Consider the following 17,063-nt stretch of genomic DNA (forward strand, 5'->3'; position numbering starts at 1 on the left):
GAGACACTTCCTTTAAAAACACTCCTTATTTCCATGATTCAAACAAGACATCCATGTTTAGTGTGTAGAGTTATCAGCAGGAACAGGGTTGTATCTTTGAATGAAAGATGATTATAACAGGACCAGTGTGGGGATGAAAAATCTGTCCTAAAGAGATTAAACGTTCCTGGAATCTTGGGATGGTTTAGTGGTAAGGTGGGAATTAAAAGAGCTGGTTATGGTTAGCATCAACTTAGGTTTGGTTTTCCACAATGATTGGAAGTCAATGTAACATATTAATAAAGATAATTTTAAAAACGTGTGTGAAAAGGAGTAGGCTTGTTTACATTTCTGCTTTTAGTACAGAAACCAGGAGCCAAAGATACACAGGTCTGACATCTTTACATTAAAGTTTAAGTGTATGAGACATTGCAGTTTGTTGCAAATCGAGACAAACTGTTTATCCCTTGCCTACAGTGCCATCCAATTATGAAAGCAACTAAAATGTGCAAAGCAAGGAGGATGCATGGGGTCCGCACTGGATTCATTGCCACGTTTGTACCGAAGGCAGAGCGCAATGAAAACGACAACTTTGGTGCAAACAAAAGCATTCCTATCTGTATGAATTTTTACTGCCATAGATTACACGTTGTGCATCTTTGTTTTGGGGTTTATGCATTAAGTTGCGATTGCAAAAGTAAAGAGGAGGGAAACGCCAACAGCGATGCGCTACAGAAAAACAAAGCAAGTTTTTAGCACAGTATCTGGGTTCATTACGTCAGGCTGCAAAAAGCGGCATTAAGATTTCTTTCTTCAACAAAAAAAACACGTGTATATTGACTTTAACATATGGAGACTAAAAACTGAGAACAACAAATTGTGTGAAAGAGACAGGATTTAGTCCCCTGGCAGGTTGTGATACTCATTGAACTCAATTTTGAACAGTACTTTTATGATAAAATGGTGCATGAAATAAGTGTTTTGGTTTTGTTTTTTTTTGGGTTTTTTTTGCCTTCAGATTAACTTTGTTGGTTTGCATGAAAAGCAGACTTTCATAAATGTTTAGATATAACAAATGTACATGGTTCACTGTCATCCAGCTCATGGGCTTTGATTACTTTAACAGTTTCATGTGGTCATGTGGCAGCCCAGCACATTGTCACCTAGGTATGAAGTGCATTCCTGCACACGGTGAGAGTTCATATGGGCCTCTTTTTTTGTTTCAGGATTGTATTTGTTTGATTAGTTGTTTCTATCATTTATTCAATATTTTAGCATCAGTACCTTCTTATTATTGTCATGAGCTTTCGGCTCAACATTAGCTGTACTTTAACTTTCTGACTGCAGAGCTCACTGTTTCCTTTTGTTACAAATATCCACCCCATATCTCAAGAAGAAATTAAGATTAACAGGGTTTTTCTAAAGTTGATTCGTCCAGTTTCCATTTGTGCTGGCTCAATGTGTTTACTCAAAACATTCCTTAATGATTACTGTTTAGGAGCAAATATCAGACCTCTGAAACAGTCTTGTTTTTTCTTTTGTTTTCTTCCTCTAAGATCATCTCAGTAATTAGATTACTGTTTGAAGACCCCCTTGCACTCTGAATATATCTCTATAGAGTTAATCTATTGTTGTCTATTGATTAGTATACCTATTGTTTCTGTCTTTGTTGTATTCAGTTGACTTGCTGGGTAAATCTTGATGAATTTCCATGAAGAGAATTAGCCTGAAAGCAGGAACAGGTTCCAGTAGTTTCAGGTGTCTCTAAAGATCAACCACATAGATGACATTTACTCATCGCACTAATTTTCTGACAGCGATAAATAATATATTCAGTCTCTTCCCTCCTGTGTTATTTGTGACACTGATGCATGTGGAAATTGGCAAAGATGGCATGATTTGTTTTCTGCAGAATGTTTGAGATGGTAATCGTCAACACAAAGGCTTTTAGTTTACAACATGTTAGCAAGATATTAATCTTCCTTTACTTTTATTATGCAATGATTGACTGTGAGTGAATTGTTTACATATCAACTATTCAGATCTTTTTTTGTAAAAACTTGTTTCTCATAGTGCAGCTATGCATCAACACACTAGGTCTCGAGTGTTTCCTTTCTTTTACAGGGTGTGTTTTTCAACATGTAATGTTCAAAGAGACAATGGAAGCTTATTGTTATAAGGCAGGGAGTAACTACACTTCATCTTGTTGTTGATAGTCCTTATAAGGGCTGGCAGAAAAATGATATTTTAAAAGACAACAAAACAGACAGTCAGACAGGGTAACTCAGTGTTACAACACGGTTAACGCAAAGTTGTGGGGCTACATACATATATAACACAGACTCTCACACACACCACAGGTATATCTGTTTAACATGGTTTCACTCATCCTCATTAGTAAAGTTATTTTTTGTTCTGATTCCTTGATATCATTCCACATTTTCTGCCAGTGCCAAATGTTGACTTGGTCTTGAAAAGCTTTATGTGCACAAGCAAACATGGCCACTGATAAGAATGCTATATTTGACTTTCTTGCAGCAGATACACAAAAGCACAGTTTTGGTGTTGCGCTGCTGAAAGCTGAGACGTTGAACACTGCTAATTATGTACTTTTATCTAAGAAGAGAGTAGTGTCTATATATGTTTCTATGCGCAGTCCTGTCTTTTGTTATGTGTTATGGGGATGACATTTAAATATTTGCTAGTGTAGTTTAGTGCAGTTTTAAAGCAAAATAATAAGTTTTCACATTTTGTTTGAGGATAAACATATTTTGGATTGTTCAGTTACCTGTTGTTTGTTTTTTTTAACTCAGTTTTTAAACCCACTAGTGAATTTAAAACCTGTTTTTTTTTTTTTTTTTTTTTTTATAAAGACTAGCTTTCATTGAAAACTAAATAAATCTTCTTTTTAAGTACATGTTAAATTGTTTGATTCGATAGATGAATTGATATCAGTTTGGTTGATTATTTCACAAATGTCCAAATGTGTGTACTTGTTTGCTTGTGCAGTCCTTTTTAACTTTGATTCCTGCCTCTTTTATGCAGAGTTAAAGGGGCCAGGCCATATTATACACCAGCTTTATGAATAGGCTTAAATTTTTTTTCTCACAGAGAAAGATTGTGTGTCTTCTGAGAGCGGGACAGTCCTTAACAAAAGCTCATTGTGCACTCGGCAGCTACTTTTTCAGAGGCTGCTCTCGCCTAATCAGGCTGCATGTTCTCAAAACCTGTCCCTCTCCTCACTAATTGACTCAATCTAAATACCTAAATAAAATGCACAAGTTTTAATTAGACTTGCATTTGTTTTCTACTCAATTGTCCTCTTTGAATCAGTTGTCTGTGAAGTAAAAGAAAAGAAAAGCTTGTTACAAACACAAGCATGTGAATGTGTTGATAAATTATTTTCTTCTGTGACATGATGGGAAGGGTAAAATTGCAAGGTTTAAGTTATGGATAAGAACATGAAAGTTTGAACTGATTGTATGCAGAGTCAAGAATGAGTTGCATCAATAACATGCTAATATTGTCAGAACTAACACAAGATAGAGCAAAAAATGATAAGAAGAGAGGAAGAAGTACGGGATGTTCTTCATGTAAAGCATTTGATGGCAAATTTGTGTCTATAAAGCCAATTGTTGAGTTATTCAAAGAAACTAGACAGACTAATTTCTTGCAAACAGAAGTATTAGTGGGTTAAAACAATGGGAGGAGCTGCTGGGCTAATCCTCCATCCATGTGACTCCTGAATCATTAACCTAAGGAGGCCCCTCCTTCAGTAACAGGGTTACACCCCCCCCCCCCCCCCCCCCCCCCCCCCCCTCTTCTTCCATGATTCGCTGAGATGGCTGTAGGGAGGGCATGTTTCTGTCACTCTGAGGGCTGGGAGGTGCTTGGGCTGGCAGTCCCGCAGAAGCAAGTGGAGAGGAGACAGAGAAAAACAAGCAGGAGAGTTAGTGACAATATGCCTGGCAGGTGGAGTCGCACACAGTTCTTTGTTATGGAATGCAGGACTTTGGAAAGGGGGAATAAGCCGTGTTGAAGAGGAAACTATCAGCTCTCGATAGGCTGATTTAAGCCGTCAGAGCCATGAAGAACCCGGTAGTTTATGGTAACCCAGTGATGTTTGGTCCAGTGGATTGGAACTACGGAGCTGGGCCTCCAATGAGGAAAGGGAAGAGTGTGGAAGAGTTGGGGGATGCTGAGTGGGCAAGAGAAAGGGAAAGGATGGCTCATCTGCAACACATGCAGCAACTACACCAACTGCAGCTTCAGCAGCAACAGGTTGGATATCCTGGATATGGAGTTGTTCCTTTTGCTCAGCCTCAGGGACCCATTGCAAGTCCGGCTCCAGCCTTCCCTATGCCAGTACATGGTGGCATGATGGTTCCCATAGGTGGTCCTGTGAGTGGTATTGCAGCGCCTCCAGTGCATGAGCCAGCTCAATGGCCAGTGCAGTGGGACAACCAAGCCCAAGCTAGACAGGCCAATGTGTGCCGCCAGTCCAGCCGTGACTATGAAGAACAACACAAAGCAGCATTTGGAGACAAGGGACCTCAAGGCCATGATGTTTACTTCCACCCTCGATCAGAGGATGGTTACCTGAACTTGAGGATTTCTGAATGGAAGGGAAAACATTGCTTTTACCAGGGTCCCGAGGATTACAGCCACCAGGACTACCAGAGAGTGCCACAAGAAAAAGACAATCCCTGTAGAACTCAAGAGGTTTATAGTAAAATAGATGCAGAAAGGAAGGGAAGGGATGCTTGGGATAGAGAAATCGAACCTGTCTCTGGACGGTATGACGACAGGAGTCACAGAGACATAGAAGGTTATGATTACAGTGACAAATACAGGCATAGGGATCATAATGACAGGCAATACAACGACCAGTATGACGAGAGGGAGAAGTATTATGACACCAGGAAACACCGTAAGCAGGATCTTAGAGAAAAAGACTCTTGCAATCGTGAATATAAAGACTACTATGATCATCAAGACACCTACACTCGCAGAGACAATTACCGGGACAGTGACCAGTGTGATGACCATGATCAAAAATATTATGACTCTAAAGATAGGCATCGTTCCAGAGAGAAGGACCGCTACAGAAACAGAGAGGAGGGCCACTACTACAATGACCGAAAACTTAATGAGGATCAATATGAACGCAGAGAAACAAACTACAAACACAGGGATGAATATGACAGAAGAGGTGAGGGGACATACACCGGTAAGACAAGGTACCATTCTGACTCTGAATTTGACGAACACTGGGAATATAGGGAGAGGGAAAGCAATAAAAGATACAAGGATTCAGGATATGACAGGAGTTATGACCATTACAACCACAAACGGAAGGACTATAAAGCAAGGGAGCACTATGAGCGACGGACAGAGGATGACCGTGACAACAAATATGAAGGCTACTTTAATTCCAGAGAAGGGGAACATTCTCGCTACAGGCTACGAGACAAATACAGAGACTTGCGGTCAGTGTCTATAGATTCACGATATGAGGAATATCCTAAAAAAGATCGCATGGCCCATTGCGAGGAATGGGTTGAGGAACAGAATCAGAAGTTGGCACTCAGGGAAATGCACTCTTTTGAGGATTCTGATGTATATCCGAACAGCGATGAGCAGGAAAAGGGATATGAGTCAAGTGCTGGGCGCAGTTCAGAAAAGGGTCACAAGCCGATATATGTGGGCTCCCTAGACAGAAACAGCTTCTACAGGAAGACTGCTCCAAGCTCCCTGCAAAAGTCCCAGTATGCCACCACCAGGAAACAAAAGAAAGGTAGGCACAAGGATGTAGTCATGTGACTGTAATCAACATCCTGAGTTTGCACAGTATGTCAGGTACTTAATCTTTGAGATAATTTGCATATGTTTTTGAGGGTTCACACTACTTTCCTTTTTTATCAGGTAAATCACAGTTTAAAGTTTTGAAAAACAAGGGGATAATGGTTTAAACAAGCTCCCAGCCCCTGTTGATAAAACAGAATTGCAGAGTCCTTGTTGCCTCACCCTTGTCATTGGTGACCTCCAGAGGGGCTCTTCTAATCAATACTGGGGGCTTCAGAATGCTGACTACCCACACTCCCCTTCTATACTTTCAGAAAGTGAGTGGCTGTGTATGTGTGTGTTTGTGTGTGTGTGAGTATCATCTTTCTCAGAAGAAAGTAAGCTGCCAGGTATGTGTAGATTTAAGAACCTGCAGAACAGGTTAAGGTGGTTCTTAGTTTTTATTATTCTCTGCCATTCTCTCCTGTGGGTTTCTTGTGACCTGTCATTCTGACTCACCTATACTACGTTAACTCATAACTTATCTGTTCAGTTCTGACTAAAAGGTATCTTTTTATTACTTTTCTTGAGACACTGATAACTCATTTCACGAAGCAGTGGAAAACACTGCATAAAGTGGCTCTCATAGACATTTTAAATTTTGTTCATTAGTTCTAGTTTTTATTCACTATATTATCAAGGCTACGCGGATTTCTATTTAGTCTCTTTAAATAAACTAATTTGCTATCTTAACCCATGATGAACATTTTAAAGCCATTGCATGAGTGCTTAAAGCTACATTTTCATAAAAAGACCAGTTAAGATTGACTCCAAAAGTGAGTTTAACCCCAAAAGCCCACAAATGAACAGTTTCACAGCAAAAAAGTTGCATCGATCTTTTACTGGCTCCCATGTTCCTGACACCTGAACAGTGGAAGGATTTTTGTCTAGCTCACCCTTGTGTACTGTAAACTCTATGGACATGCTTTGTCTTCAATGAATTTATAGTCACATCCTTACCATGTACTTTCAGCTTTAAAAAAACCAAAATGGCAACCACTGAATAAATAATGACAAAGGCTTTAAAAGAGTGTTATCTATTAAGGATTTTTTGGCAAAGTTGCTGTCTTATACCAATCGGTTTGCCATATAGTAGAAACCACAGTGGTCAGTAATTCTTAAAGAACTGCATAAGCCCTGCCTACAGTCTGTCTGGTCTGTCCCTCCTGGGATATTGTAGAAGCATAGTGGTGCAATAAAACTCTGAAGTTATTAAATGATCTTATTTAGATCAGTACAAAATTTGCCTCAATATATATGGTATTCTTTCACCAGGTTTAGATTGTCGTACTGCGTCATACTTGAGTAAATCTTTGCCATTACAATTAAGTTGTTATATAGATTGGGTGCGTAGTTCACAACTAGTTGGCAACTACAACGTAACTAAACCACCAAACATGTTTTGGTGCTCAAGCCTGTTTCATGAGGATTTAAAGTAAAAATACTCCCTTGGATCACTTTATTTTGTCTGAAAAGAAGCAGGTGGCGCCCCTCAACCCCTCCCCCAGTTACCTAGAAACATGCACGGCCACACACACAGACCACATCGGCCCCCACCACACGTCCACTTCAGGAGTCTGAGTATTAATCCCTAGCGTCAGCATGGTGAGGGAGGTGGTGGGGGTCTGTCTGGTGCCAGGCAGTGTCCAGCACTGACCTGACTCCTTCGCTGCATCACGAGACTTAAACTCAGTGTGTGTATTTGTGCACTAGATAGGCCCTGCAAGCTTATTGGAGAACTCACTGCATCTTTCAAAACACCCACACACTGCTGCCTGCACGTTTGCAGTGTGTTGTCATCTGTTAATCTTGTTAAACTGTTTCAGCTCGGTCAGGGGTTTGCTTTGAGCGAAGCATTAGTCTGCAGGGCTAAAAACATTAGACCATCTTGTTGCAGGACTTATTGGGCTTACGTTGTGATTCGGTGACATTGAGGTGATAGTTGAAGCTTTTTTATAAGTAGTATAACACATGCTTTAAGGCTTTTTCCCCCCTTTGTAATCCAATATAGTTTTCTTGGCCTGAAATATCTATAAAGCATTTACAAACACTTCATAATTTGCATTTCATGGGACATGCATTTACTTGTAGTAAATGCATGTAGTAGTAAGTGCAGATCTCTTTTAAAGTTATATTATAAGATTTAGTTGTGTGTCATTATGTCCAAGTACAGTTAGTGGTTTTTTTTAAAGACCTTTTTCACATGGCCATGTAGGGGAACACAACAGGCACGCTCTATAAAAAGGTCAGTGCCAAATTCTTCAACCCACACCAAAGATGCAAAATGTTGAGTTCAAAAGACTTTATGAAATTCTGCTTGGGAGTCTATGCATAACTATTGGCAGTGGTCAATCAAAACTATAGTGTGCTTTTTTTTAAAGGAATAAATATACACTCAATTGGTTTAATTTATAAAAGAATTATTAATCCACCTACATTCAGCTCAGTGGTAGCACTAGTGCTCTCTAACAAATGTTCTTTGCTATGGTCAGTGTTGGAGCATCTATGTGTGAGTAATGTGTCGTCATCCATTTATGATCTGGCAGTGTATGCCGTCTTATCCACTGTAATCCTCAGGCTGTTGCTGCTATTGGTGGGCAGCAGTATTGGGGTTGGGTGGGGGAGTTGGGTGCTAAGACAGGAAGTCTTTGGACAAAATATCGAGTCATCTGGCAACATTATCCCACTGCTTGCAAGGACAAAAAAAGTCAGTCAGCAGCAAAGTCAGCTTACCAAGTCAGCATGTGTTGCAGATTATTACATCCATCTTAAGTCTGAAGATTCCTGTCATCCACTTGTCTGAAATCATTAATGAAAATTATGTGTGATCTATTTATCAGCAAGTTTCACCGCATCTTGCACCTTACAAGTACATCTAATATAGTTATATCCTTCATGTTTACTTCCAAAGTTTTATTTTCAAACCTCATGAGGAGTGGTACATACACATCTCTGCATGCTTTTGGGGTCATGTGATACTTTTGTCTCCCTCAGGAAAAAGTACTGATGTTATCATTGGTGTCTCAGGTAGAGCTATGAGAAAACACTCAGCACATTTAGTTTGTTGACTTTGCTTTTTTAAGTCCTGATAAGGTCAAGTTCATACTGTCAGCTTCTAGAACTGTTTCTCCTCGTGTGAATTGTTCAGTGTGGTTGCAGTTTATTTTCTGAAATACAAAGAAAAAGACCACTTAACTTTAAATATAGCTGAATTCAAGGCAGTCATCTTTCTTGTGCTCTTTTTAGTTATGTCATGAAGGCCATGAGCCAATATTTTTCCATCAGAGTTGCATGAAAAGTCTCAGCTCCACCCTCCACATTGTCAGGTGTTTATGGTATTATATCACAATCTGATTAATACAAGCTAAAAAGGCTATTGCAGTTGATATTTGATATACACAAAGTGTCATGGTGGTTATGGGTGTTGATATTGACTGTAATCATATTTGCTTAATAGCCTAACCTGTTAGGATTCTTTTGTTTGATTGAACAGAAATGGTAAATACTCCCTCCATGTTAAGTCAGTCAAAACCATATTGTTGCAGTATTTATTATAGAATTGTAGAATAGTTTTATGCATGTGTCCAACTGCAATTTTTTCAACTTCTTCAGTAACTGAGTAAATGTGATGATGAAGGCAAGTACTCCTAACTACACAGGATATTGTTTAATTTCATTCACTTTTAACCAGTGAGCAGTGATACACACATCCTACTGGTTGATATACAACTGTAACTAAATATAAAAGTAGTTTTTCCACAGAATATTGATCAATTTCTGAATTTGTACACCAGCATCAACCATATCACTGTTTGTTGTGGGAAAACTCACCCACTCATAAAACGACAAGCAAGATCATTGTCTTTACTTGTTCAGAAATTGGCAGCAGTTGTAATCCTTCACGTTTAGTCTTCTCTCACAGTTCTGCTGCAGGTATTTTCCCATACAAAGACTGTAAAGGCAAAGCTCACTTAAATTGTATATGAAGTAGGCATTTACAACTGTGAAAATATGGGTCCAGCAACCCTCCTTAATATTTGCGCCCACAATGACGTTAAATAATTCGCTTTTTGTTGTGTTGTTGCACCACTATGCATTACTGAAACATCTGTGAGGCCCAAGAAACTCAGTGTCCTTCTGTTTGAGTGGGATTATCACTAAACAGTTTTTCTCCCTAAGCACTCTGTATATATGCAAAACTGATGGTCTCTTGAACTACTTATTCATTCTTTGTTACCACACTAAATTAGATGGAGTCTTGGTTGCCTTTTGAGTAGTTTAATTTATTCAGCATGCTAATTAAACTGTAGCCCTGTCCAGCTGTGAAAATTACATTATGAATGCTGCTTTCATCAATACGTAATGGCGTCTTTTTTTTTTTTTTTTTTTTTATAAAGCATGGCTTCAAAAGAATTCTGCAATTAACATGAAGGCACATGTAGAAGGATGTGTCAGTGAAATTCTGCCAACAGTAGGAATTTGACCTTTTGACATTTGACCCTAAGGTAGATAAACAGGGTGGTATGTAACTAAATAAACTTCCTCCCTTTTCTTTTCTCTTTTTTTTTTATTTTTATTTTTTTATAAGACTTTCCACCTGGTAGTTAAATCTGGACAAAAGGATCCACTTGGAAGTTAATTTATGAAATAGCCACAGTTTGAAGTTTTCCAAAAGTTTTGTTCATATTTATTCTACCTCTGCTGAAGTTGTTTATTCCACTTCCCAGCCTCATGAGTTTTTTTTTTCCTTTCTTCTTAACATGCAGTGATGTCAGCATGTCATGGCTCGCAGGTTCTTAGGTAAACAGTGTCGGTGGTGTTTACAGTCTAGTAGCTTGTACCAACTTATCCTTCAGCTTCATGTCCCGTGTGATTCCTGATTAAAGACACTCCCAGCTTTCCAGAACTTGATATGAGCAGAGGGCCCCTGCTATTCTTGTTGCCACAGCAACTGTGCACTCTGTGGTGAACTTTGGAGCAGAACACACAGAAACAATTGTGCCTGACCTTAGAGTTGCTGTGTGTGGAACAAACTTTTTGACTTTGCTCTGCTATTAAAGTAGCAAGCTGACCACAAAGCGTGAATTCACAGACACAAGAAACATCCATTCATTCATAGTAACTGGGTTTCTACTGTTAAAAACAAAAAGCAACAGGTCATAAACACTTTATATGTACAAGAATGCAATTTAAGTCAGTTTTTTTTTTGTTTTTTTTATACTGTGATATATATATACATACAAAAGAAATGAAAATTATGTTTAAGTTCAAGTCTACCAAAGAGCACAGAGGGAGACAGTGTTCAGTCTAAGCATCGTTATTTTGATAGAATTCAGCTTGTCAGAGGAGGAGCGCAAGCAGGTGTCGGTAGATTATGAAACACGGAACAGATTAGTCACACAGGTGGACCAGACTCTGCCTTTCTTACTCAATTTATACTCCACAAAATGCTGTTGTAGCAACATGTAAGGCAGGCGACTCGACTCATTCCCACGAGGGACGCAGTCCTGCAGATTTGTATTGTATCCCTGCACCAACACACTTGACTTATACTAATGAGTCATTCTGCAGAAAGTCATAGGCTGTTGGATCCATTTAATTTGGGACAGGTGTGCTGAAGCAGGGGTACATTGAAAACCTGCAGGGCTGCAGCTCTTGTGGGGCTGAGTTGAATAACCATGATGCAATTTCATAATCATTATTAGGAAATAGATGGAAGGGATTTTTGAATTACGTACCCAGAAAAACATGAAATTGCAATCAAATTGCAACGTGGCTCCAGATATGCAGTTGGATGTGGAGTTACTCATCACAGTAAGACAACAGGTTTTTATCATTTTACTTCTGGTAAATGTAAAATACTAATAGGATAATGTGGTACATGTAGCAGGAGCACATTGCATGATAATGAGGCACATTTCTAGTATGAAACACCAGTTCAGTGTCTGCCGCAACTTGAGTCCAGCTCCAGGTTTTAGTGTTTTCTGAGTGGTCCTCCTCCCTGGTGTGTGCGTGTGTGCAGTGATGGTGGGTTCCCATCCATTCTCATGGTAATTGGAGCTGTGGAATGGAGTTTTTGCAGCAGGGCGCGCCATCAAGGCTCTGAAGCTGGACTTCAGATTGACAAAGGACTGTCTCTAGAATAGGTGGCGTTGTTTGAAGCGCTATGTGTAAAGGGGTGTTGTTTTTTAAGTGGCTTGAAGAAAGTTGCGAGCAGCAGGTGGGTGAAGCCTCACCATCTCCTCTTTTCTCCCTTTTGCTGTCTTTTTGTCTGAATGCACAGCAGTGCAAATACATTTGCTGTTAGAGAATGCAGAGAGAAAACTCCAAAAAATGAATTTTCATAGTTGAAATTTCAGGAGTTTGTAAAGTTTTCTTTTGTTTAAACGTTTTAAAAGTAAGAGTCAAATTTCAGCATTAGGTTGAATTGCATGCATTAAATTGGGCAAATCAAAAGAATACACATTTACCTCTTTTTCTAAGGTCAAATTTGCAAATAAAATAGCCTAAAAAAACACACACACAAACTATAGCTGTAGCTAAAAGACAATGCAAATGAACCATAAGTAATTGTGTGTGCATTACAGCGTCGCTCACATTTATGCAACTTTATGCAAGCAAGCTGACTGAGCTGTTTGTTTGTTTTACCTGTGAACCACTACTTACTTCTGGTAAATCCTTTATAACTTGAGCTAATTAATAAGTTGTGACTGTGACTTGAGTCATCCTGGCTATCAGATGATCAATGAGGGTGTAGCAAGAAGTATTTGCTGTCACGTCACTTTAGTGTCATTAAGTCGACTACACTCCCTGCTGTGACTTCTGAAGAAACAACCCAGCATCTGTAAGCTTAGCTGAGTGTCATAACCTGTTTGTTTCACAACCCTACAGACTGAAACATTCAGACTCCTTCTGTAAGAAACAGGTTTACTGAGTTTACCCCTGGGCTATATGAATAAATCCCAGAACCGTCCCAACACACATCTGCTTCACTGACACAAAACAGACCTGTTTCAGGTTTTTTGTCTGCAACGTAGTATATTTTTGAACAGCCCACATATCTGCGCTATTGACTCCACCTGTTGAATCCTGTGCAGTAAAAAGAATTGGGGATGCACATGTTGGCCTTGCTCCTTCTAATACGGCAGCCATGTTGTAACAAAAAGCTCAATAAACCAATGTACTTTATTTTCTTTTTTTCCCTTTAATTCTGTCAGAGAATGAAGGTGCCAGATTTCCTATATTCACTTGCTGACATGGGCCACCCATTATATTCTGTTTGCTAATATAGACAGTGTCTTTGTTCTATAGTCCAGTCTCTGTCCTGCGTGTATCCAGGTCAGTGATTGAATGTAACTCATTTATGACCTGGATATCGCCCGCAGAGCCATGACCCCTGCTTTGTTTCTTGTGTTGAAATTTTTACCTCCATAGAGATCCAGTCACACTGCTACTAATGCATACAATGTACACACCAAAGGTTCAGTCTGTGTTACAGCACATAATTTGGTTTTTCCTGTCTGTAAAGCTGAAAAACAACCTCCTCTGTGTTCATTTTTGTGTCTTGAAAAGGACATTGACTACACTATGTTGAATGAAACTATGTTGCACGTGTGACTATGCACATGTTGTCATGTAAATGAGTATACGTGGAAGGTGGTCTGTTTGTAAAACTTCACAGGACAATGAAAAGCAGAATTTCACTGTAGTGGGTCAAAATCTGGTCATGGGGCTCCACAGGTTGTCTCTGATGAATATGGCTACATATTCATGCTTGTTAAGTGGAGCACATGATGTGCGTTTGTATGAGTGTGTGTTAGATCAAACGTGGGAATCCATTCCAATTAAATTCTGGGTCCTTTGTTTTCATTCTGTCCTGATTGTGTCGCCATGTGACTTTTAAAAACCCATTGGTGAGCTACTTTCTCATCGGTGGGGAAATGCACAGGAGTTGGCAGTTGGCAGGGCAGCAGTGACGGATGCAGCAGGCAGATATGGTTCAAGCGATGAGAAAAGCTCCTTTTGAGTTGAGCTTCAGCCAAGTCACGTGAAAAGGGAGAGGGATAAGGTCAGGGTGGGAGAGAGACAAAAGGCAGGTGATCCATGGATCCGACGCACACTGTTGTTTACAAAATGTTAAGCGTGTTTTGACAACCTAACCTTCGAATGTAACGAGATTTACAAATGCATATTGTACGGTCATCTTGCACTGAATATGATTACAAAGAAGTGATTTTATTTATTTATTCAGGTGTGGGATTGTAGCTTTGTTGGGTATAAGGATAGGAAGGGGGGGGGGTTAATTGAGGGTAAGCAGAGTTAACTTCATTTAGCCTCCGACAGCATCTGTTCAGGAAAGAAGGGTGACGTCACCTGCACAATGCTGCACCTGCTGAATCGTCTGCTGACATGTCTGAGATCTTCACACTCCGTTATCCATCTATCAAAATACTGAACTAAACCTTTTATAGATTTATTGAATCCATTTTCAATACTTCCTGTTAGAAGCTTATCCTGTTTTTTTTTCCTAAGTGCTTCCACCATTTCCGTTGGAGTTACGTGCACAAATGTTAAAAAATACCCGATCTCACAATGTTAAAGAATCCTTTAAAAATAGATTCTGGATCCAAATGGTGAGCCATATCACCAAAATTAAATCAATTCTTCCTTTTTTACTTTTTCAACTATTCCTGACAGTTTCATAAGGATTTAAAGTAAATATCCGTCCATATCAAACAGATAAACGTCAGTAAAAACATAACCTCCTTGGCGGAGGTAAATATGCATCTGTTAGATAAACCAGGTTTTTAAAATAGATCAGACCCTGGGAGTAACTATTTTTGCCTCATTGTTATTTCCCCCCACCTTATTCATTAGAACTCTATAGGTTTAATATATGGCCAGATTTTTAGATTTTTCCAAACAGTGATCTTTGTAATGAAAAGGATGTGGATAAAATGTACCAACAACAGCTTTTAACACTCAAAAGTAAAAAAAGAGTTGTATGCATATCTGATTTATAATGCACTTCAAACAATGGAAAAATTGGAGGGGACAAAAGCAAAACTTAGGTTCCACAAAATATAAGCATTATAAATTTCACAAGTTACAAGATCAAGATTGGACCTGGAGATACCAAAGGACAGGACTCATGACATAAGAGTCTCTTTACAAAGCAGATGGATTCACAAGCACTAGATCCCAAGTATACACCTCTATCCCTGCATCCTCCTTGCAGAGATGAAGGCGGGGTGAATCCTTTCTTTTGGTGAGGAAGCAGCAGTTCGGGGTTAAGCCCCAGTAAACGCCTGTGGTGTGGTATGAGCCGCTATTTACAGTTGGACATTTTTCAAGTCGGAGATGCTCTTAAAATCAAACACTGAAACAGAAGTCTGTCGAGCCGTTATCTTCGTGCAGGGCACAACGCAGTATCTTTTCATTGTGGCAGAAGGATTCAAGTCCCATCTCCTACCAGAAGTGTGCAGACACTTCAGCGGTGGTCGTTCCCTCCAATCTCCAAGTACAATGTGCACAAGCTCCTCGAATAGGTTGAGTTGCCGGCTCTGCAGTGGTGTTATCTCTCTCCCCCCTTCATCCCTCTCTCACTAACTCTTCTTTAAAGCCCCGCTCAGTCCCTGAGAGCCCATATGTCTCTGGTTGCTGTCACAAGCCATTGTACCACATACAAAGAACCAAAGTCCACTCTAGTTTGGTGTCCATTCAAGAAAAGCAGCAGTGCGTAAACTGGGCTTTCTCTTCAGTCCCAGGCTTCCCCAGAGATCAGCCCTCTGTGAGTGATAGCAGGGACATGCATGAAAAGCTTGTTTGACAAGACGAAGAGTTTAGGTGGGCCCTGGGTGGGTGGGCATGAGACATGTACTTGGAAACCGTTTCTCTTGACTCTTCCCATTGTCATTTTTACAGTAACTCTTTTTTATTTGTCCAACGAACTTTTGCCAATTAATTTGCAGAAAATATAAAACGAGTTGTCTTAAATACAATTTCATGAAGCACAATACACAGATGTGAAAATGGTTCTTTTATAGTTATTTTTTGGTGACATGATGCTGAATTAATCCTCCTTTTCTTGTCTTTCCAGAGATGACACTTTTGTCGTCTCGGCCCAAACCCCTGGACTCCACTCCAGTCTCAGACACGACCCCCATCGCTGGCACAGGCACCGAGGATCCTGAGTCAAGAATGCTGGAGAAGAGGTCGAAGGTCATCGAGGAGCTGCTGCAGACCGAGAGGGATTTCATCAAAGACCTGCAAATGTGTGTTGAGGAGATCATTGAGCCACTACAGAAGAAACAAGTAAGAAGGAGACCTAGTACATCTGAGAAATTATTTACAAGGAGATGTTTTTGTGTTTACGCTTCTTGAGTAGATGAGTGCTGCGTGTTTAACTCAAACAGAAGCTGTCAGATGAACTTAACCTGATTCTAATGTTAAAGTATTGTTGGCACAAGAGAAAAGTAATCATTGTTTTATTCCTTCTGTCTTCCTGAAGGTGAAGAATGTGGACTTTGAGGGTCTCTTTGGCAACATCACCTCCGTAATTGATTTGTCCCAACGGCTGTTTGAGGCATTACAGGACACTGATTCTATTGGTAAGGAGTCATTCAAATCCTGCATGACCAATCAAGAAGCTCCCTTCCTTTGGCAAGCTGTACTTTCGTACTTTATGTTGCACCTGTAAACAGTCTCATGTTTGAATTTTTATGACATGTAATGCACTTTGAGCTAAGCCAGTTTCCCAGGAAGTAAAAAGGGCTATGGTTGTAAGATTTCTCTAGAAACTATTGAAGCCTTTTACTAAACACATTTCTGCTCTGTTTACGACTAGATTTTTTTTGTATTTTCTAATCCTATATTATTTCATGTGTACTAAAATAAACCCACATCAATTTTATCACATTTCTGTACTTTTTCTTCTCAGGAAAGATATTCTTAGACTTCAAAGCTGAGCTGGAAGAGGTTTACAAGCTTTACTGCCAAAATCACGATGATTCCATCTCTCTGCTGGAGACCTATGAGAAAGATGAAAACATCCAGCGCCATGTCCTGGAGTGTCTGGAGAGGCTGAGGTAGGTCACAGAAAGGGCACGGAGTGACTAAAGATGGGTTTGATAATTAGTTGAAGATTTTAGATAAAACTTGTGTGTTTGAATATTGCATGTGAATAACCAAAAATGTGCATGTTTGTGTGTAATGGCATGAAAACAATAGAATAAAACGTT

The 17,063-nt window shown here is 39.6% G+C and overlaps 1 protein-coding gene across 1 annotated transcript in view; it reads left to right on the forward strand.

Annotated features, from left to right (window-relative positions):
• dnmbp (dynamin binding protein) overlaps positions 1 to 17,063 on the forward strand; it is a 44,491-nt gene that overhangs the window by 21,520 nt on the left and 5,908 nt on the right. The window contains exons 5-7 of the mRNA XM_079261514.1: positions 15,923 to 16,137; positions 16,334 to 16,433; positions 16,763 to 16,910. Coding sequence (XP_079117640.1) covers positions 15,923 to 16,137; positions 16,334 to 16,433; positions 16,763 to 16,910 — 463 coding nt within the window. The remainder of the gene's footprint in view (positions 1 to 15,922; positions 16,138 to 16,333; positions 16,434 to 16,762; positions 16,911 to 17,063) is intronic.

The sequence above is a fragment of the Telmatherina bonti genome (genome assembly GCF_933228915.1).
Source record: "Telmatherina bonti genome assembly, chromosome: 21".
NCBI lineage: Eukaryota > Metazoa > Chordata > Actinopteri > Atheriniformes > Telmatherinidae > Telmatherina > Telmatherina bonti.